The sequence below is a fragment of the Miscanthus floridulus genome, chromosome 17 (genome assembly GCF_019320115.1).
Source record: "Miscanthus floridulus cultivar M001 chromosome 17, ASM1932011v1, whole genome shotgun sequence".
Classification (NCBI taxonomy): domain Eukaryota; kingdom Viridiplantae; phylum Streptophyta; class Magnoliopsida; order Poales; family Poaceae; genus Miscanthus; species Miscanthus floridulus.
In genome coordinates, this window is record NC_089596.1 from 13619305 (window position 1) to 13643394 (window position 24090).

At 46.0% G+C, this 24090-nt stretch overlaps 1 protein-coding gene across 1 annotated transcript; it reads right to left on the reverse strand.

The window, feature by feature from the left end:
- Positions 1-17458: 17458 nt before the first annotated feature.
- On the reverse strand, positions 17459-18686 carry LOC136518161 (peroxidase 5-like). Its single transcript, XM_066511826.1, has one exon. The coding sequence runs from the start codon at positions 18592-18594 to the stop codon at positions 17578-17580; it is 1017 nt and encodes a 338-aa protein (XP_066367923.1). The 5' UTR covers positions 18595-18686; the 3' UTR covers positions 17459-17577.
- Positions 18687-24090: the final 5404 nt, after the last annotated feature.

Genomic DNA, 24090 nt, shown 5'->3' on the forward strand with positions numbered 1-24090 from the left:
ATCTACAGAAATTTCCAAATTAATTAGAATAGAATCAATTGATTTTATAATAGAATAAGACAAAAGAAGCACAAAACTTAGCAAATAACAAGATTGAGGTGGAAAGCATGAAACAAGTGAAGCAAAGGAAACTAAAAACGACCATTCTAACTAGGCTTGCGTCCTACAGTCAACAGTGCTATGATACCAATCTGTCACACCCAGTTTTAAGAACAAAAGAGGATGTATAAAATCTTATGTGCACCCTAGGAACGGTCGCACACATAAGTGGACAAATTGTGAATTGTACCAACACAATGTTTATTACATAGCGAATAAATATTCAACACATAGTCTCAAACATAGATATAATAGCTACTAAGATAACTCTCTTGCGGAAGCTCCAACAGGGACGTCAACTGGTGAACACCAAGCCTAATACTCATTAATCAAGTTTCAAGATCATGATTGTTTATAGCATATTCATTAATCAAGTTTCAAGATCATGATTGTTGCACTAGCAATAGAACTACCCAATGCAAACCTCCCAAGGTGACAAGGTAATTGAGTATTCAAAACCTAGGAAATCCTACCATAGGTAGCAAGGAAGACACATGCATATGTATTTTAGTGAGCATCATGAATAGGACAACAAGGAAGGTCCTTAGCTATACTTGCCTTGATCAAAGTTCTCCTGAAAGTCTTGCTGGTCTTGCTGATCGTAGAAGTTCTCTTGATCACCAACGTAAACCTCACCGTCTGAACTCGGTCAACATCACCAAGCAGCAACATACAATCATCTGAGCAATCATACACGAGGCAAACAAATAAATTTAATTAGAACAGTACACCAACAGAGACAAACAGTTTTGAAAAGTTCATAAAACTATTCTATACGTTGCTACGATCACACAGACGCGAAGATCACGAAAAACGGAGTTACAACGAGAAAGTCAGGATTAAAACAAGTTTCCCTATGAAAGAAATAGATTAAATCTAAACTCAAAATTTAAAGTTCAAAAACATGGTGACAAACTATATGAACAGATAGATCTCGAAAAGATGAATCTAACGCAAGTTGAACGGATCAATTTGGAGTTAAAACGAAGAAGTTATGAGCAATTAAAGGCAGTGGCAAAACTGTAATTAATTAGAACTTCTATTTGAATCTGCAAATTGGAAAATACGTTTTCAAAACGAGAAAACGTATTCACTGGAATACGCCATGGGACTGCGGGTTCTATATTTAAAAACCGCAGGGGCTCTTTAGCAAAAGTGCACGCGAAAGGGTACGGGCTATTATGGACCGTTGGATCCAGATCGGACGATCCAGATCAGACCCGAAGGGAGGAGGCGGCGCTGTCGGCCGGAATTGAGGGAGGAAGCGACGGCGGCCATGGCTGGCGGCCGTAGAACTCGCCGGAGTTCTCTGTCCAAGCGATTTAGGGCGCCATTCGTGACGAGACCGGTACCAAACGAACCGGGAGCTCAAGGGCTACTCACCTATCTAGAAGATGACGCCGGCGATGATCCGAGGAGAGCGCGCGGCACGATGAGGCGGCGGTGGCGTTCCTGCACAAGATGAAGTCGCCGTTCAAGCCAAATTGGACCGGGAAAAGACTCAGGAAGATGCGCGGGGTCAAGATGAAGGTACCTAGCTAGCTTACCGAGGTGATGAAGGACCGTAGCTGCGGAATTTAACGGCGCGGCGGCCTTCTAGGGTTGCGGCTGCCGCTGCGAGCTCGGGAAGCGAAGGCGGCGATCGCTAGGGTAGGGAAAAAGGCGATGGGAACGCGCGCACGTGATTTATAGGGTGAAGGCGCAGTGCAGACGCACCAGGACGCGAGGAAAAACGTGGCTCGGTTGGTGCCATGTCCGACCCGAGTCCGGTTCGAGGAGGAAGACACCGCTGACATGTGGGCCCGCTTCGTCAGCGAGACAGAGAGAGAGGAGGACTGCTGCCACTGTGGGCTGCTGTGAGCTGGGCTGGCCTGCGGCCCAAGAAGGAGGAGGAAGGAGGTCTGCAGCGCGCTGGGCCAGAGGGAAAGATGGGCCTCGTGGCCAGAACAGAGAAGAAGGAATTTCCATCTTTTTCTTTCTATTTCCAGAATTTTCAAATGGATTTTCAACAGGGATTTGAATTCCTTTTCACATGCAACAAAAACCAGTCCATCACAATTAAAATATGCTCCAGCATGAGTGCATCAACATGTCTCTAGCCTTAGGATGAATTTTACTTTCACAAAAATTATTTATTTAACTAGATTTGCATGCTCACCAAATCACTAATGATTCAAATTCACTTATTTCAAAGTGATGCAAATTTTTGGGTGTTACAATATTGACATGGTCGATACCTCTACCGCATGACCAGGACAAATCAAAGCCGTGTCTGTATCATCACAATTTTTCAAGAATTTCTAGATCATTTAAGTACCTTTGTATCTCACAGCACAAAGTCAAAAAGAGACCTGATGATCATATGGATTATGTTATCACTAAGCCTGGATGCACTGTGTTCTCCGTATGGATTACTACGTGTATTAATTATGTAAAGCGTGTTACAGCATGGTCAAAATGTTAATTGAATGTGAATCCATGCAAAAAAAAAAATGCTTTTGCACTAACGGTTGATGCAAGTACAGGTTATATTAGCCTACCTAACCACAACAAACATGAAGAAATGGATGGGAAAAATACACAAATAATGCTAGCGTTGACTGTTCTATAGATCAGGTCATCAGAAACAGGATATATACCATCCGCACTGCATCTTCTCAGAAACAACGCTGAGAAGAAAGAAACCAAAGTCAACTTCAGACAATTTCAAAACAATAATAAACCTGTCCAGATAAACCATCAATTTTTGTAGCAAGTGGTTACACCCCTATCCTAAGTCAGATCAGGAAAGCAATCCGGTGAATTTTGGGTGATGAAGCAAATCTTTGGAATACATGACAATGTTTGAATCGTTAGAGTTATCAAAAAATGAGGAACGAAAGAATAGAAATTTCATTCTTCTGATGTGTTGACGCAGTAGTTTTATCTTGACAAAATAGATGCAGTAATTCGGTACTGCATGCTGCATTAATTAGCAATTGTAGAATAAAAGACTATGGAGCCAAATCAAACATGGACATAGTTTTGTGGGATATGATTTTATGAAATAATTAAAAAAATATGCCAGATATTTAATTTAGGCCGTGCTTGTAGTTTTTAATTGGTTATTATGTTGTTATTAATTAATTCATGCTAAACAAACCCACATACAAGACTCTTGAATCCATTCCCAAGCTAAATATTGCTGAATTTTCGTTCCACCATTTGTGACGAAAATGGCACCTACATAGGGCCATTAAGTGATTTTGGTGAGTGGGTAACAACATGGTCATTGAGATTAATGTTACTAAGTGATTCCCCGTGCGTTGCTACGGAAATTCCTAAACAACACATGTTGGTTTGTATTTGAAATGCAAGAAATAGAGACCAATATTGCTTAATTGTGTAAATCATAGTTTGGATGTAATAATCACACTATGTTGCTGCAGAAATTTAAGGAATGATTTAGACAAAAGTTAAAGAATCGGCTTATTTGGTGAAAGAACATGTAGTACTATGTGTTGCCAAAACTAAAATTGCATTGGAAGGAATACATAGAAGTGTTTTTTTAGTGAAATGCATAGAAGTGTTTTTGCTTTAAAAATGCAAATAGCTGTCATATCCTCTGCTCTGGCTTGGTTTGGCTCTCTCCCAGATGCTTGTAGTACCTGGGTGTCGGGGACCAATACGGGGGTACCCGAAGAGGAGGAGCTAATGGCTGACAACATTGACTCATCTGAGCAGTCAAGAGCGCGACTACGGCTCCAACCGACCCCCCGGCGCACAAGCTCCGCTTCTTCCGGCCTCTGGGGGAGGACTCCGCCTTGCCCGACCCCGAGGCCGCGGGTTCTGGCTCGCCCGACCCTTGGGTCTGAGCTTCGCCTCGCCCGACCTCGAGGCCGCGGGTTTCGCCTCGTCCGACCCTTGGGCCTACGCTCCGCCTCGCCCGACCCTTGGGCATGTGCTCCGCCTCGCCCGACCCTTTGGTCTGCGCTCCACCTCGCTCGACCCTTGGGTCCGCGCTTTGCCTCGCCCGACCTCTAGGGGAGGACTCCACGTCGCCCGACCCCGAGGCCATGGGCTCCACCTCGCCCGACCCTCAGGTTTGTGCTCCGCCATGCCCGGCCTCTGGGGGAGGACTCCGCCTTGCCCGACCCCGAGGCCGCGAGCTCCGCCTCGCCCGACGAAGACCCATACCGCTACCAACCACTCCAGATCCAAGCGTATGGGCCTGAGTCAAAGCTCTGACACCAGGGAAGTAACCGGCATGCCCCGATGTAACCCGTGGCCTTAATAGGCCATACCGGAGGAGTTACATCAAGAACAGCGTCAGCCGTACCGGTGTTGTTCTGCCTAACCCCCATACGAACACTGGCAGGCGCGTCAGTTCACCACGATGTTCGCTAGGACGGAGTGGAGCGCCATGACCAGCATATGACGCCTACGCATGGCGCTAGTGACGGACAGAACCGCGACGTGAATTCATCCATGTTGACATCTACACGGTCGGTGGGACCCGCATGAAGGAGAAGGACCTGATGATCCTAAAGGCCTTTGGCTCTCTCTCTCTCTCGTTCTTCTTTTTCCTCCGCTGTAACCTATGCTTTTCCTTGGCCTATAAAAGGGAAAGCAGGGCGTCTCATAAGGGGCACGACAACACATCACATCAATTCAAGCTAGATCTGATCGAACCATCTCGAACCCAATGAACCCTAAACTGATCAGAACACACAAGCACACAACCGAGAAGCGACCGAGCTCTCGGCACCCGTTCGCTCCTCTCACCAGAAACTTGGGACCTGTCCCTCTCTCGACCGTTTGTAACCCCTACTACGAACTTTAAGTGCTAGTAACACGAGCAGCAACAACTAACTGGACGTAGGGACATTCTGCCCGAACCAGTATAAACCTCGTGTCCTCTTAGCACACCATCTGAGTTAGACGCACAATATCAGAAATTTACTTGTTGGTGGCAACTCGAAACACCGACAGTTAGTGTGCCAAGTATGGGCCTTTTGCGTGTCTTGACATCCACACCAAGCCTCGGATGGCTAGTCGCAACGTCAGCTGGGTGCCGAGCGCGCACGTGCGCTTTGGGGACCTAGACTTCATCGTCACGACAGAAGGAGAGTTGGCACAGGCTCCCGCCGCCGTCCAACCTCTCCACTCCGCTGGCCTCAGTGCGATCGCCGAGGCGCTGGAGGAGCTATGGCTGCACGCACCGAAGGCCCGCACCCCTAAGAGCGACCAGCTCCTCGGCTTCGATTATGGGAGGTTAGAGTGCCAGCTCGGCGCCTTCCTAGGACCTCGACCATTCCAAGAGGACCTACGCCACCTCAGCTTCTCGTTCGCCAATGTCATGGCACATCTTGTCAGGGGAGAGCCCCTCTCCTCAAAATACCTCATCCGAAGCACCACGACAGCGCTCCCGTTCGATCTCCGCAACGCCGCAGAGACCGTTGACCACCCTGTGGCGCAACACATGCCTCCATCCCCTATGAACGACAAGTTCATGGGGAAGACCGAATATGTCGTGGAGTCTTTCCATGACCTCCTTGCAGGAGAATTGGAGTCGCCCTCTAGCTCTAACTTTAGTAGGGGGAGCCATCACCTCTCTCGTGAGTGTTTCATGGCGGGTACCCCTGAGAGACATATCGAAAATATCCATGAGGAAGAGGCTACCCCAACGAATGACCTTGATGACGAGGTCGGGGGGATGCAGGGGGCCCACCTCGCCTGCGGGTGGAGCAGCTAAAGGCCCGACACCAAGAGCTCGAGGAAGCGCGACTCTAGCTCAAGCAGGAACGCATGGAGCTCGGTCGAGAGAGCGAGCACCATGGAGATGGTGGGCATGCACGTGCCATGGCCCATGACGTGAACTAGAGGATCATCGATGACGATGAAGCACTCCCGCACTTTGCCCGGGTGAGCCTGAACATCGCTGTTGTGGCGGCCTTGCTCTAGGGGCTTCCGGGGCCTGCAACGCCCGAAGATCATTGGGCCCATCACGAGATTTGATTGCTACTCGAGCATGTAGCGTCATAGCAGGCCGAGAGCTCACTGTCTCAGTGACACGAGCTCAACGTCAGCTAGTGCACGCTCTCGGAGCGACCCGACAAGGACGCGTCAGTCCACCAGGTGCCACAAGGCGGCAGGCTGCGCATTGTGGTCCCGGTACATTAGCGTCTTGGCCGCAACCGTGACGTGCGTGACACCCTCGACGCCCGTAGGCGTGTCCACGGCGATCCGAGGGAGGGAGCTAGCCACGACTACCACCCTTGTCATGGCGGGCGCTACGACAGCGGCGAGGGCCGAAGCCCGAGCCCTGGCCTGCCGGGACCTCAGTCCTTCGGCTGACACATCCTCAACGCCACCTTCCCTCCACGGTACCAACCATGAACCAACATCCCAAAATACTCCAGGGAAATGAACCCCGAACTGTGGCTCGAGGATTATCGGCTTGCTTGCCAAGCCGATGGAGCGGATAATGACGAATTCATTATCCACAACCTTCCATTGTTCCTGGCCAATTCGGTGCGAACATGGTTAGAACACCTTCCGCCCAACAGAATCCAAAGTTGGGCGGACTTGAAAGAGATCTTCGTGGGAAACTTCTAGGGCACATACAAGCATCCTGGGAACCCATGGGATCTCAAAAACTACCAACAGAAGGCTGGAGAAACCCTTCGTGGATACATCTAGCGCTTCTCCCGGTAGTGCAACGAGCTGCCCAATGTCACCGACGTTGACGTCATAGGAGCCTTCCTGTCTAGGACCACCTGTGAGTCTCTGGTTCACAAGTTGGGACGTAAGGGTCTGCAAACCACCAAGGAGCTTCTCGACGTCACCACCAGCCACGCCTCAGGCGAGGAGGCGGTTGGAGCGATCTTCGACCGCCTCAAAGGCAAGGCGAAGTGGGACAAAGACACTGGTGAAGGCGCCTCTGACTGTCCCAGCAAGAAGAAGAATAGGCAGCGGTGCGAGGGCTCGCTCGTGGCCACCGCTGACTGCAAAGGGAGTCGGAAACTCACCGAGGGTACCCCGAACCACTTTGAGAAGCTACTCAAAGGGCCATGCCCGAACCATTCTTTTCCCGTCGAGCACCTATACAAGGACTGTGACCTCTTGAAGCAGTTCTTGTCCGGAGGCTCCAACAAGGGGGAGCACAGGAAGGAGCCCAGCTAGATGAAGCGTGCAACGTCGCCCTCCACCACTCGGTCAGGTACCAGCAAGCGTTGCGCTGGTACCACAGCCATCGACTGCGGGGTTGGGCCTTCAACGTTGGGGACCTGGTGCTCTATTTCGTTCAGAGCAACAAGAACCGCTACCAGCTCTCTCCATCGTGGGAGGGACCATACGTCATCACGGAGGTGCTCCGATCAGGTGCCTACAAGCTCAAGGCCGTCGACGGTGAAGTTTTCGTCAATGCCTGGAACATCGAGCAGCTATGTCATTTTTACCCTTAATATACGCACACTTCCTCTTATCAGTTTCACTTTCAACTCCCTGATTTATAGGTGACGCCCGACCCCAGCAACGGCAAAGGGTTGGGCCTCACTCAGGGGCTAATAAGAGCAAATCTATCCGGTAGACAGTCTCTACACCTGACCCTTTCTCACGATTAAGACCGAGAAGCAAAGTTTGTGGAAACAAACGTTGAGTAAAACTGGTTGGACTATGACAAACCTACGCCTTGGTGGCTACGGCGTCTTTGCTCACCAGCGTGATCAGAGTTTTTTTTCCTGCACCCCGTGCTTTTTGGCCTTAGCCATGGAAAGAGTCAGTACGCGTTAAAGAGTCTATCCGCCTAGCAAACATTCTCTGTGCCCGACCCTCTCTCACAATGAGACCTAGAAGCTAGGGTTGTGGAAATGAACTCCGAGTAAAACTGGTTGGACTGCAAGAAACCTACGCCTCGGTGGCTACGGCATTTTTGCTCACCAGTGTGATCAGAGTTTATTCACCTGCACCATGGCCTTTACGACCTTAATGACGGAAGGGGTCGGAATGCACTAACCTTTTTATACGAAAGGGGGAGAAGGGCTAAAAACTGTTTGGCCATAACGAAATCTAAGAGCTTGTCTATTTATTACAAGTTTGTCATCTGGATTATCTGCCTAACTAAGTTTTTGGGCGGGATGTTCTCTATCTCTGCAGGTAAGTCCAGTCCCAGCGGGTACCACAAGTCGATCGGACAGCTTGGCTGCTGCCGAGAGACTGGTAGGTAGCAGCAGGATACCCCACTCGAGTTATGTAGACCCCGTCACGAACGACGAACCTGGATTCCACTCGAACATGTCCGATAAGAGCTCCTCAAACCCATCACTCGTGCCATCAAGGTAGGTCCTGCGCCCGTAGGTCACCCTTAATTTGCGCATGTTTTCTCTTATCAATTTTTCTATCGAGCCCCTGACCCCAGCAACGGTAGGGGTGGAGCCTCACTCGGGGGCTAGCAAGAGTATCTATTCGTTAGAAATTCTTTATGCCCGACCCCTTCTCATGTTAAAAAAACTAGAAGCAAGGTGTGCAGAAACAAACTCTAAGTAAAACTAGTCGCATCGCAAGAAACCTACGCCCTAGCGGCTATGGCATTTTTTGCTCACCAGCGTGATCAGAGTTTTTATCCCCGCACCCTGAGCTTTAGCCTCCGCCTTCTCGGGAAGGATTTGGAGGAGCCCACCTACGGAATCTCCATCGAGGAGAGACCGGTAGGTCGCCCAAAGTCGATCGGACGGCTCCGGCCGCTGCCGAGAGACGGGTAGAGAGCAGTGGGATGTCCCATGCAGGTCACACCAACTCTGTTATTAACAACAGACCCAGGTTCCACCCGGACATATCCGGAAAGAGCTCCCCGAAACCGTCACTCGAGCCATCAAGGTAACTTTACCAACCCCCACTTTTCTTTTCCATTGCATGATCATTCATTCATCCATTCTCATGCATGTATTCATACATTCATTCATTCATCTATTCATCCATACATTCATCCCATACATCCAAGCATTGCATATGCAACATGCCCGTTAGCGAGCTCGCCGAACGCGTCACTCGAGCCATCGAGGCAAGTGACGTTAGCTCAACCCCTCCAGTTGCGAAAACCATGGACGGGGCGACGATAACAATAATGAGCCAACCCTCGATCGGACCCCCGCTATGCGCGGGGCCTCGAGGAAAGTTGGGCTCATAAGGAGACCGAACGCACGGATCGTAGAACGACAGACCCCCGAAGGGGTCAAAATCAGGGAAGGACCTTTTCCGACGCACCAAACCTCACAGCTATACCCCCGAGGGGTCCAATCTCGACTGAAAGAGAATCACCATCCCCAGGTCACGTCGCGGGCGATAAAAGAAGGTCCAAGGCCATCAGAGTCCTCTCGCTCGGAAAAACCTCCGAAGGAGTTTTCTACTCCTTCGCAGGCTCGGGGGCTACTGTCGGGGACCAATATGAGAGTACCCGGAAGAGGAGGAGCTAATGACCGACAACATTGACTCATCCGAGTAGTCAAGAGCACGGACTACAACTCCAACCGACCCACCGGCATGCAAGCTCTGCTTCTTCCGGCCTCTAGGGAAGGACTCCCGCTCGCCCGACACCAAGGCCGCGGGCTATGCCTCGCCCGACCCTTGGGTCTGCGCTCCGCCTTGCCCAACCCTTAGGTCCACGCTCTGCCTCACCCGACCCTAGGGTCCACGCTTCGCCTCGCCTGGCCTCTGAGGGAGGACTCCATCTCTCTCGACCCCTGAGGCCGCGAGCTCCGCCTCACCCGACCCTTGGGTCTACGCTCCGCCTCGCCCTGACCCTAAGGCCGTGGACTCCGCCTTGCCCGACCCTTGAGCCTACGCTCCAGCCTCGCCCAACCCTGAGGCCGCGGGCTCCGCCTCACCCGACCCTTGGGCCTTGCGCTCTGCCTCGCCCGACCCTTGGTTCTGCGTTCCGCCTCACCCGACCCTTAAGTCTGCGCTTCGCCTGGCCCGGCCTCTGGGGGAGGACTTCGCCTCGCCCGACCCTGAGGCCACGGCCTCCACCTCGCCTAACCCTTGGGTCTGCGCTCCGCCTCGCCCGACCCCGAGGCCGCGGGCTCCGCCTCGCCCGACGGAGACCCATACCGCCACCAACCACTCTAGGTCCAAGCGTATGGGCCTGAGTCAAAGCTCTGACACCAGGGAAGAGACCGGCATGCCCCGATGTAACCCGTGGCCTTAATGAGCCATAGCGAAGGATTCACATCAAGAACACATGTTGGCTTGTATTTGAAATGCAAGACATAGAGACCAATATTGCTTAATTGTGTAAATCATAGTTTGGATGTAATAATCACACTATGTTGCTGCAGAAATTTAAGGAATGATTTAGACAAAAGTTAAAGAATCAGCTTATTTGGTTAAAGAACATGTAGTACTATGTGTTGCCAAAACTAAAATTGCATTGGAAGGAATGCATAGAAGTGTTTTTTTAGTGAAATGCATAGAAGTGTTTTTGCTTTTAAAAATGCAAATAGCTGTCATATCCTCTGCTCTGGCTTGGTTTGGCTCTCGCCCGGATGCTTGTAGTACCTGGGCGACTAAAGTGTTGTGCAGCGTTATCCTACTTTTTTAAAGAAGCAATTTGGCATGTAGTTGCAGTAGAAAATAATCAACTTATTTGATTAGAGAGCACGTAGTAATGTGTTGCCAAAATTGAATTTGCCAAAGTAGGAAGGAATACAGGAGTGCTGTCAAATAGCTTTAAAAAAGTGTTGCCAAATTACGATGTGAGTATACTCAGCCGGACACATCATGCGCATGCGCATACCATACAGGCGGTACACATATAATGCATATGCGCACACCATGGTGATATAACTCGAGTTGCTCACAGATCGGGCAGATGGTGATCAAAGGGAATCGGTTGTTTGCTGCTGGAAGATGAGAAGACAGTCGGCACTAACAATGCCAGTGCTTCCGTCGACGTCGGATCGCCACGGCCACGCACATAGGGATGGCCGGACAGTCTTGGTTGGAGAGTGAGGAGATTGATCGAACCCGGCGTTGTTGGTGCATCCATGCCCATCTCGGATGCATGCAACAGCCGTTTCGTGCACTGCTAGCTTGCAATTGCTGAAGGTATAGAAATATATCAGCAAGATATAGACAAAGATGAATGTAAACAATCAAGGTACACCCTGCTTATTACCTGAACGAAATAATCGGAAGGATGGATCGGAAGCTACATGATTTGGAGTATGGATCGGAAGCTATGATGCCCAAGCCCAAGGAAGCATCGCTATCGCGTCTGGACAATATATATAGGGTACCTATTAATATGATAGTGCTGGTACACGAAGAGGAAACGGCAGGGATTACGATGATTCCTGTTATCATGTACGACGTTGATTGCTTGGCTATGAGGCTAGTGGAAGACATGACGTATTAGTGGAGCTGTGGACAGCAGTTTCAAGCCGAGCAGCACCATGCATTTACTCGAGGCAGAGGTGGAGGTAGATGCGTGGGCTAGGAGGGAACGATGACGTGGAGGGCTGTTGAATGAGAAAAATAAGCTAGTGGGGTTTTGTTTTATAAGAGTTTAAGATGCGCTAGTATACCAGCTGCAAACATGGACTTAGACAAGGCAACAAAAAGATCAAGTGATCAACACCTCAAGCAAGGTCAAGGAGCTGTTTTGAAGATCCTAAAAGACAAATAAGAAGTCCAAGACATCAAGTGGAATAAGCCCGGACGAAGAGACCCAAAGAAACAGAGCTCAGTGGGCACTGGAGTGCACCACCAGAGCTTATCGGTGATGAGTACCGGAGCTTATATGCTCTACAGTACAGAGGGTTGAGGGAAGAAGACCTGCCTCACCTTAACTTTCGGTGGGCACTGGAGTGCACATCACCAGAGTTTAGGTCCAGAGGTACTTGGAGGCGTGGTGGATAAGAGCAAAGGGCACCGGAACCCTCTGGTGATAGAGCACTTGAGTAAAGGTGTGATCCAGAGGTTGTGCTATGCAGTACTATTTTAACCTCACCTAAAATCTCCAGTAGTGCATCGGAGTTTAGGCCATCCAACGGTCGACAACGGCATGTCCAACATCTAGTCTATGTATTAGGCATCGGAGCTCTCCAGTTGGGATCACTAGAGTTCTCTAATGCTCGTTTATATATGCAATCCGAAGCCAATGGCTACATTGGACATTCAGGGCTATATATACCCCTTCGTTTGGCCAATTCAATGATGATAAATGTGCCAAAGTTTCTAGTGAGTTGAGGTTCTATTCCAAGCAGTAGCGAATCTAGCTGAGAATGTCACTGGGTCATCGGATCGACTTTATTAGATGATATAATTTTAAACTTGAAAAGTAATGTACTAAAAGATTTACAATTTTTGTCAGGGTCCATAGACCCTGATAAACCCATATATCTACCCCTAATTCCAAGTGCTCTAGCCACCAAAAGTGCTTAAGAAAGATTAGGTGATTAGTGTTAGTGCTTTGTGAAGTGCTTATGCTAGTTTAGACTACCCAAATAGCGCTTGCTCTAGGTTTAGGCCTAGTGTTTAGTGAGGGTTGTATACCTCTTGCTACCTAGTGCTTCTATGAACCATTCTTGTGCTCTGAGGGGATTGTAATCTTGTGAGATCATACCAACCACGTTTTTGGTGTGGCTATCGATGGTGTACGAAGGGAATGAGGCTGACGGTGGGGAACAGTCCAGGAGATGGCCATATGAAGACCCACTTGCATGTGGCAAAGATCCGTGGGCTATCCATGGAGTTACCCAATCGGGAGCTTAGTCCTTATGACGAGCTCCATCGAGAACTATGGGAAATCGTGTAGCTTGCTAGCTTAGTTGATAGAATAGAAACAGAGAGTGTAAAACTCTTTTTCATTAGAGATAGCAACACTTAGAAAAATTGTAGTGCACATCTATATAGTATCTTGCATAGGTTTTGTTAGTAGATTTTAGTTGCCCAATTACTTTTTAAGTTGCTTAATTAACCCTCCTCTTAGGTGTCACACTCCCTTCACCATCTTAGTGTAACCTTCTTATCCTTGGATTTTATTTAAATATTGTTTGAAATACAAGCCTAGTGTTATGACGATGCACTAAAGTAACAAGGTCATGTACTATCCCGGAGTTCCCCATCCCTCTCAGCAATTCCAAACTAAAACATTCATTGCTCCTAGTGGAGATTGTCATAAGCACCCGTGAGGCTGCAAGGACCTCCTTTCTGTAACTTGCTCTTTTGCATCGGTGAAATCTCTGCTCTATTGCCCTTTATGTCCTGCTGTAGCTCACTCTTATCCACTTCCATCTTGACCTCTAGTAGCTAACTCTAGTGCAAAATTTTTCTGACTCTACAAAGGCTAGGTATTTCCCTTGGTTGTGCACCTCTTTCATGCACGCACAGTTGATGCCACAAAATTAATTCTTCTTCTATGCTCCCCTTCTCCATTACCCTTGCATACACCTTGCGCTCAACACTGCCTCCTCTCCTCTATTTTTCTCGGCGTAGCCTCCTCTCCAAAAAGGAATCCTCACTTGAGCTCAAGTATGAGTTAAGAAACACATAGTGGATAGTGTCGTTTGTGAGGTCTGCAATGCTGGGTAAGAATCTTCGGCACACGTCATCTTCGCTTGTAGCTCGGCAAAATGCTTCTGGGATGCTCTAGGAATTGTTACCGCAGGAGATCGACAGGTGAACGCTTTGATGCACATTCAGCGACCCAATCAAATACCGTCAAAGCATTTCAGCACCTTTCTCCTTTGCTGTTGGCACATCTGGAAATGGAGGTTGTCTTTAGAAATGATTGCTCTACTCTTGCTGGTGCCCTTGCAGCATGTAAGGCGGAGGCCTTTCTTTGGAAGGCAAGGCGACCAGAAGCTGATAAACATATCGCGAAGGGTTGGTGCACCTTGATTGCAAACGCAATGTAGCAACCATTTTAGAGAAATAGTATGTTGTGTGGTGGCTATGTTTGTTGTTCAAACCACCTATGTACTTTGAACCAATTTGGCCTTGGGGCCCCTAAATGAAATGCATCAGGTGGGAGATCCTCTCCCCCTCCGTAGAGCTCTTCCCATGCGCCTATGGAGATCTGATGATGATCTATGAAGGTCTCTGAAAACCACCATAATTGACCATAATGAATGCATCTCCATCCTATTGAAAATTAATTCAGACTCAAACTCAAACACATTATCATTCAATGATTTGCCCTCCATTGGTACTTGAAGTCCCTAAGCTCTACTCATCTCCACCAAAGAACCCTTAAGTTGAACGGGTCCCATGAGTAGTATTTCCCAATAGCCATAAACTTCTTCAGTTCTTTATCTTCCATAGAAAAAAGGATCAAACTCCTCCTCATCCTCATCCTCCTCCAATGCCGGCTATTTCTTGGCTAACACTATCACCATATCCTTTGACACATCCTTCAACACCTTTGGGACTTGTTCTACCAAACCAACTCATTTTGCCAAAGTACCCTCCAGATGCCCAACTCCTCCTCTAGCTGTCATGTCCTCAACCTTATCTCCCTGTTTCTTCTCCTCCGTGATTCCTAAACCCACAACTCATGTCACCAAATATTCCTTTCCACTTCGTGCCTATCAATTATAGTCCTGCACTTTGAGTTCACCGCCTTGGCTTTGGGTGGGCAATCTCCTCATCAGAGATCCCATATCACCACAGGGCGAAACAGAAAACTCAAGAACATGGAGCCCGAACTAGAGATAGCGCAACAAAAAGTCGGTGGAAGAGAACTTTGTAATGTGAAGCAATACTGACTAGATTAGTTCCCGCAACCATTAAAAACACTAGTAGGGAAGGGGCATACACAAGTAATCCAATCGCCTAGGGCCTCTGTACCATAGGGGATGTATTTACAAAACTCACCAGAAAGTCTCAATCTAACATAGAAACTGGCTCGCCCACCCCGATGAAAGCCTAGGAGTCCCATGTGGTGGAAAAAAGATCAGGGGTCCTTGCCAGCATCCAAGACATGGAGTCTTCCACAAGCACAATCCCCAGAAGTTGTTTAAGCCATCCCTTAACACCTGCAACATTGCTTTGATCGCTCCAAGCCATCATACTACTGCCACCCAATTGCTTATGATACAACCACATCTACTAGATTATAATTGATTTTCGTAATTACAGTTACTTTATTTATATTGGCTTTATAATCACTTTTTGTGTAGTTTTCAAGAAACACTAGTATAACAACAAAATCCAGGTGTTGCAGTTCTCAATAACACTCTTTTTTGTTAGTACAAAATTAGATCAAACTTGACACTGGTACAGCAGAGCTCACTACTGGCGGTTTCAAAGCTATTTCTACTGACGTCTATCAGTACCGCCAGTAGCAAAGGCCAGTGAAAATCACGAACTTCACGGACGTCTTTAAGAGAACCACCACTACAAATGATTTACACTAGTTGTTTTTCTTAAGAAAACAACCACTACAAATGATTTTCAAAAATTGCAAATCAGGCTCAAAAAATAGCAAAAAAAAATTTATCCGGGGAGGCCCCCATCATTCAGCCACCCATCCGCTCCATCGAATTCACATGTCATGGAATTTTTCGCTCACCTCGCGGCCAGCAGAATTCGAACCCGCGGTTACTCCTCTAACCACTACACCTCACACTAACTTATGCCTATAATGGATTTTCTTTCTCCTCATATTATCCTCAACCGAGTTTAAATTGATTGTTTGAAACCCTAAACGAATTCAAATCAAAAAGTTGTCAGCTACAAAGTTGCATAACTTTTCAAGATCCACAACTTTTATTTTGGTTGTTTCTCCATCTGAGGTTGTTTGAAAAATTCAAATTTCAAATTTGAGAAATTTAAACATAGTTTTTCTTGACAAGATGACTTTAAATCAAAAAGTTTTCAACTACAAAGCTGCATAACTTTTTGAGATCTACAACTTTTGTTTTGGTTGTTTCTCCATCCGAGGTCGTTTGAAAAATTTAAATTTTAAATTTGAGAAATTTAAACGTAGTTTTCCTTGACAAGATGACTTTAAATGAAAAAGTTGTCAACTATAAAGTTGCATAACTTTTTGAGTTCTACAACTTTTGTTTTAGTTATTTCTCCATCTGATCATTTAAAAAATTTAAATTTCAAATTTAAGAAATTCAAACGTAGTTTTCCGTGATAAAATGATTTCAAATGAAAATATTGTCAACTACAAAGTTCTAGAAATCATCGAGATCTACAACTTTTATTTTGGTCATCTTTTCATGTGACTTGTTCTGAACAATTTAAATTTTGAATTTCAAAAAATAAGAACTTCAAACAAGATTTTGATACAACAAATGATTTCGGCTGCAAAAGTCATCATCAACAAAGTTGTAGAACTCACCAAGGTCTACAACTTTTATTTTGGTAATTTCTTCATCCGATAAAGTGATAGTCTACATTGTTCATAAATCTCTCGCATAGTTTATGAAACTATATAAGAGATATGTCATTTGTGAATAATGTCTACTACCACTTTGTCGGATGAAGAAATTACTAGAATAAAAGTTGTAGATCTTGATGAGTTCTACAATTTTTATGTTCATGACTTCTTCAGCTTAAATCATTTGATGTTTCAAATTACTGTTTCAAGCTGTCATTTTTGAAACTCAAATTTTGAAATGTTTACAAGAAAATATGACCAAAATATTAGATGTAAGAACACAATAAATTGATAGAGCATGATTTTATAAATTTTAGGAAAAAAATCAAGTAATTTGAAGATAGTACGAGGGAGAAAGACTAGCTAGAAGTTTAAACCAGAGATTAAAAAGAGAGATCAGAGTTCTTCGACCATTTTAAAATTGAATTTCAAATAGCATTTTGAAACATCAAATGATTTCAAATGGAAATATTGTAAACAACAAAGTTCTATAACTTTTCGAGATCTACACCTTTTATTTTGGTTATTTCTCCATCTGAGGTTGTTTGAAAAAATCAAATTTTAGTACTTAATTTTTAAAATTCAGCACTTATTTGTAGTGACGCTAGGTTATGAAAACCGCCACTATAAATACATTTTTAGTGGTTGTTTTCTTAATGCTACCGTCAGTAGAAATCTTGTATCTTTACTGTCAGTAAACTTAAGAAAACAACAAGTAAAAATGAATTTACACCGACGGTTCATGATTTGGACCCATCGTTTTATTTCCAGCGGCACGTGCTCTTTCCGAACCATTAGTGAAAAAAAAAGGATGGCGACAGCTAAAATCAGATGCTAGAAGAAGCTCCTAAAACTCTCGCTTTTGTCCAGACACACTGCTGATTGCGGGGGGGGGGGGGGGGGGGGGGGGGGCAAGAGTTTCTATATTTCTATAAGAGGATGTCATCACTAAATTTCTTCATGTTTTGCAAATTACACCATTTTACTTGACAAACTTGTGTTTTATTTCATTCGCAGACTTGAAGAGAAAACAATCTCAAAATTATGACGTATTGACGTGTGGAAACGTATAAACAAACATAGTACACGAGCTAATTAGCTAAACTTGACTAGTAGTGTGGGTTGACGACGAAGCACTTCTCCCTGATCTCTCCCTCGTCGCCGGTGAGCACCTGGACCTTGCCCATCTTGACCATGGCCTTGGCGAACTTGATCTGCCATGCGTTCTCGACTGCGGCGTTGAAGTGGACCGTTCCAGCCGTCCAGGGGTTGTCGAGCAGCGTGTTGTCGGAGATGAACAGGACCTTGTGCGCCAGCACGTTCTTGAAGTACTGGTTGTCGAAGGTGGCCGGCGTGACTGGGTCAAGCGGCACCACCGTGGGGTCCATCTGGGCGTCGCTGGACGGCCATGGGCAGCGGATCTTGAGGTGCTCGGCGTAGGCGGGGTCGAGCGACGGGTCTGTCCGCCCCAGCTGGCCGCTGAAGTTGTAGAGGCGCTTCGTGAAGGAGGAGCAGTGGGAGCGGCCGATGGTGTGCGCGCCGGAGAGGGTGACCATGTCGTCGGCGTTGAGGCCCTTGCGCTTGAAGCTCTCGATGAGCTCGGCGACATCATCAGTCGGGGAGGGGACATTGTTGTTGAGCACCTCATTCTCTTTGGACACGCGGCCGTCACGGCGGCCCGAGGGGACCTTGTAGTCAAGGCCGCCGGCAAGATAGGCGCCGTCACGGGCCGCGAACGCGATGATGTCGGCGCAGGAGACGGTGCGCGGGCAGTGCGCCTCGAGGACGGCCTTGGCGTCGTCGATGACGTCGAAGCCGCGCATGCTGGGGTTGTTGGCCACGGAGTCCTTCTCGGCCTTGTTGCCCGGCGTGGAGTTGATGAGGATGGAGCCGTCGCAGCCCCTGACGAAGCAGTCGTGGAAGTGCATCCGGATGAGTCCAGCGCCGACGCCGGGTTCACGGGCGATACCGCGGCGGACGGCGTTGCGCACGATCTCCTCGGCCTGTGGGCACGACTGCTTGTAGAAACCGACCTCCAGTTCCGCCGGCGAGGCGTGTGCGTGTGCCGCCGATGAGGAGACGACGAAGAGCGCCGACAAGGCAAATGCCAACCACGTCGACCTCATGGCGACGGTGAACAATATGGGCTATATATTGGTCGATCAGATGCTACTCTCACTCTGAGCTTGCTATTAGCTGCTTTAGCTTTGGAGATCGATCGAGAATTCGAGCTGGCGATGAAGAGATGAAGAGCAGCGCAGCTGCTTGATCTCTATTTATACAGTACTGAGGGGATGCATGGCGTGTGCTGGTGTGCATGGATGGAATACCGTGTCTGTGAACCGAGTCAACTCAATACCCAATCCCTGGATCGCCAAATGTAACCTAACAAGTAACAAGTAACAACTGCTACAAGAACCATGTTAGTGGACTTTGTAGAACATATATGTCACCATCTAGCTAATGTTGCCCAGACTTTGTAGTAGCAGCAAATGATAAGCAAAGCAGATAGTTGTTTAGAGATCGAAAACAATGTCAGTCTGAAGGTTACTTGCTTGATCAGAGAATTATTCTAGACATATAGAGTTAAAGTTTCATTGACATGGTCGATAATGATACCGCATGACCGGGACAAATGAAAGCCGTGTCTCATCACAATTTCAAAATTTCTGTCGATTTAGATCGTTTACCTTTTGTAGCTCACACCTCACAGCACCAAGTCAAAAGAGACACTAACGGTTGAATGTGAATCCGTATGGATTATGTTGAAGCCTGCAGAATGATCAAAAGTATTGATGTTTTTGAATGTGAATCCATGCCACAGGTTATATTAGCCTACCTAACCACAACAAACATGAAGAAATGGATGAGAATACGCAACTGCTTGGGGGGGGGGGGGGGGGGTGGCATTTGACTGTTCTATATATGAACAGGATATATATCATCCGCACTGCATCTCCTCTGAGAAGAAAGAAACCACACAACTTCAGACAGTTTCCTAACAATAAACCTGTCCAGATAAACCATCAGTTTTGGTAGTAAGTGGTTACGCCTATCCTAAGTCAGATCAGGAAAGGACTCCAGTGCATTTTGGGTGACGAAGTTGCAAATCTTTGGAATACATGACATGTTTGAATCCTTCAGAGTTACTAAAAATGGGGAGGAAAAGAATAGATATTTCATTCTTGTGTTGTATTGACACAATAGTTTTTTTTTCCTACAAAATTGACACGGTAATTATCCAGTACTGCATGCTGCATATAGTAATTAGCAATTGTAGAAAAAAAAGGCTATGAAGCCAAATCAAACATGGGCATGCGCATCCATGAGTTTTGTGGGATATGATTTTATTATATAATTATAAAATATATGCCAGGTTTTTAACTTAGGGCGTGCTTGTAGTTTTCAATTGGTTATGTTATTAATTAATTCATGTGAGGCAAATTAAACCCACATACAAGTCTCTTGAATCCATCCCCAAGCTAAATGTTGCTGAATTTATGCTCTAGCCATCGTAGTGTATAACCTTCTTCTCCTTGGATTTTGTTTAAATATTATTAGAAATACAAGATTGGGGTTATAACGACACAATAAGTATCCAGATCATGAACTATCCCGAAGTTCCCCATCCCTCTCGGCAGTTCCAAACTAAAATGTTCATTGTTCCCTCTCATTTCTATAACTTGCTCTTTTGCGCTCGTGAAATCTCTCCTCTATTGCCCTTTATGCCGTGTTGTACCTAACTCTTATCCACTTCTTATAGGAACGGAGGTCTCGATCTTCCGTTAGATAGAGGTAACTATTGATTTGGTGGAGATGCAACACACTGATCGGCTACAAATTAAAAGACCAAATCCTGCAATCTTAGCATCACGTCTCTCTGGTTATTAATCAGTGTCATAATCCAGTTGACCTCGCTAAGAAGGCTAATCTCTGCCTGTGAATCGAAGCACACAAGCAAGAACTCCAAAGAACGCAGCTCAAACACTACTAGAGAACAGACTTTAGAACGATGTCCCAATTTGGCATTAGCCTCGGCATTTTTTGCCCCCGGGACTAAAGGTTCCTGCCCAACGGTCGTCCGCGGGGCAGGGATCTTTAGTCCCGGCTGGTAATACCAGCCGGGACTAAAGCTTTTAGTCCCGGTTTGGGTGATGCCCCGGGAATAAAGATTAATCTTTAGTCCTAGTTTGGCCCCCTAACCGGGACTAATTATCCCGGCCTATAGACCAGCTCATTTCTTCCTCCCCGAACCCGAGCCATTCCATTCAAACTCACTGCCTCTGTTCTTCAGCTTGCTGTTGTTCTTGCTCTCTCCCCCTCCATTTGTGTTGCTCTTCGATTTTGGAGGTAACAAACTTAATCCTCTTATGTTTTATTTGTAGCTTATCTCATTTTGCGATGTAGATGCATGTGTAACTTTATATGTTGGACTTTATGGGGGGGGCGGGGGGGGGGCATTTGACTGTTCTATATATCAGGAACAGGATATATATCATCCGCACTGCATCTCCTCTGAGAAGAAAGAAACCACACAACTTCAGACAGTTTCCAAACAATAAACCTGTCCAGATAAACCATCAGTTTTGGTAGTAAGTGGTTACGCCTATCCTAAGTCAGATCAGGAAAGGACTCCAGTGCATTTTGGGTGACGAAGTTGCAAATCTTTGGAATACATGACATGTTTGAATCCTTCAGAGTTACTAAAAATGGGGAGGAAAAGAATAGATATTTCATTCTTGTGTTGTATTGACACAATAGTTTTTTTTTCCTACAAAATTGACACGGTAATTATCCAGTACTGCATGCTGCATATAGTAATTAGCAATTGTAGAAAAAAAGGCTATGAAGCCAAATCAAACATGGGCATGCGCATCCATGAGTTTTGTGGGATATGATTTTATTATATAATTATAAAATATATGCCAGGTTTTTAACTTAGGGCGTGCTTGTAGTTTTCAATTGGTTATGTTATTAATTAATTCATGTGAGGCAAATTAAACCCACATACAAGTCTCTTGAATCCATCCCCAAGCTAAATGTTGCTGAATTTATGCTCTAGCCATCGTAGTGTATAACCTTCTTCTCCTTGGATTTTGTTTAAATATTATTAGAAATACAAGATTGGGGTTATAACGACACAATAAGTATCCAGATCATGAACTATCCCGAAGTTCCCCATCCCTCTCGGCAGTTCCAAACTAAAATGTTCATTGTTCCCTCTCATTTCTATAACTTGCTCTTTTGCGCTCGTGAAATCTCTCCTCTATTGCCCTTTATGCCGTGTTGTACCTAACTCTTATCCACTTCTTATAGGAACGGAGGTCTCGATCTTCCGTTAGATAGAGGTAACTATTGATTTGGTGGAGATGCAACACACTGATCGGCTACAAATTAAAAGACCAAATCCTGCAATCTTAGCATCACGTCTCCTCTGGTTATTAATCGTGTCATAATCCAGTTGACCTCGCTAAGAAGGCTAATCTCTGCCTGTGAATCGAAGCACACAAGCAAGAACTCCAAAGAACGCAGCTCAAACACTACTAGAGAACAGACTTTAGAACGATGTCCCAATTTGGCATTAGCCTCGGCATTTTTTGCCCCCGGGACTAAAGGTTCCTGCCCAACGGTCGTCCGCGGGGCAGGGATCTTTAGTCCCGGCTGGTAATACCAGCCGGGACTAAAGCTTTTAGTCCCGGTTTGGGTGATGCCCCGGGAATAAAGATTAATCTTTAGTCCTAGTTTGGCCCCCTAACCGGGACTAATTATCCCGGCCTATAGACCAGCTCATTTCGTCCTCCCCGAACCCGACCCATTCCATTCAAACTCACTGCCTCTGTTCTTCAGCTTGCTGTTGTTCTTGCTCTCTCCCCCTCCGTTTGTGTTGCTCTTCGATTTTGGAGGTAACAAACTTAATCCTCTTATGTTTTATTTGTAGCTTATCTCATTTTGCGATGTAGATGCATGTGTAACTTTATATGTTGGACTATATGGGGGGGGCGGGGGGCATTTGACTGTTCTATATATCAGGAACAGGATATATATCATCCGCACTGCATCTCCTCTGAGAAGAAAGAAACCACACAACTTCAGACAGTTTCCAAACAATAAACCTGTCCAGATAAACCATCAGTTTTGGTAGTAAGTGGTTACGCCTATCCTAAGTCAGATCAGGAAAGGACTCCAGTGCATTTTGGGTGACGAAGTTGCAAATCTTTGGAATACATGACATGTTTGAATCCTTCAGAGTTACTAAAAATGGGGAGGAAAAGAATAGATATTTCATTCTTGTGTTGTATTGACACAATAGTTTTTTTTCCTACAAAATTGACACGGTAATTATCCAGTACTGCATGCTGCATATAGTAATTAGCAATTGTAGAAAAAAAGGCTTTGAAGCCAAATCAAACATGGGCATGCGCATCCATGAGTTTTGTGGGATATGATTTTATTATATAATTATAAAATATATGCCAGGTTTTTAACTTAGGGCGTGCTTGTAGTTTTCAATTGGTTGTGTTATTAATTAATTCATGTGAGGCAAATTAAACCCACATACAAGTCTCTTGAATCCATCCTCAAGCTAAATGTTGCTGAATTTATGCTCTAGCCATTGTAGTGTATAACCTTCTTCTCCTTGGATTTTGTTTAAATATTATTAGAAATACAAGATTGGGGTTATAACGACACAATAAGTATCCAGATCATGAACTATCCCGAAGTTCCCCATCCCTCTCGGCAGTTCCAAACTAAAATGTTCATTGTTCCCTCTCATTTCTATAACTTGCTCTTTTGCGCTCGTGAAATCTCTCCTCTATTGCCCTTTATGCCGTGTTGTACCTAACTCTTATCCACTTCTTATAGGAACGGAGGTCTCAATCTTCCGTTAGATAGAGGTAACTATTGATTTGGTGGAGATGCAACACACTGATCGGCTACAAATTAAAGACCAAATCCTACAATCTTAGCATCACGTCTCCTCTGGTTATTAATCGTGTCATAATCCAGTTGACCTCGCTAAGAAGGCTAATCTCTGCCTGTGAATCGAAGCACACAAGCAAGAACTCCAAAGAACGCAGCTCAAACACTACTAGAGAACAGACTTTAGAACGATGTCCCAATTTGGCATTAGCCTCGGCATTTTTTGCCCCCGGGACTAAAGGTTCCTGCCCAACGGTCGTCCGCGGGGCAGGGATCTTTAGTCCCGGCACCAGCCGGGACTAAAGCTTTTAGTCCCGGTTTGGGTGATGCCCCGGGAATAAAGATTAATCTTTAGTCCTAGTTTGGCCCCCTAACCGGGACTAATTATCCCGGCCTATAGACCAGCTCATTTCTTCCTCCCCGAACCCGAGCCATTCCATTCAAACTCACTGCCTCTGTTCTTCAGCTTGCTGTTGTTCTTGCTCTCTCCCCCTCCATTGTAACACCCTAAAATTTGCAATCTTTTAAAATAGTAAGTTTGATTTATTTATGTTATATTGAGTGCATTCAAATATAGGAAATTAATAATTTTTGGGAAATTAAAATCAAATATAAGGAATAGAAACATGTTCATGCATTCATGCCGCTGCGCATTTGTTTTTGTAATGATTAGCTTTGACTAAAATTTGAATTGAATTCAA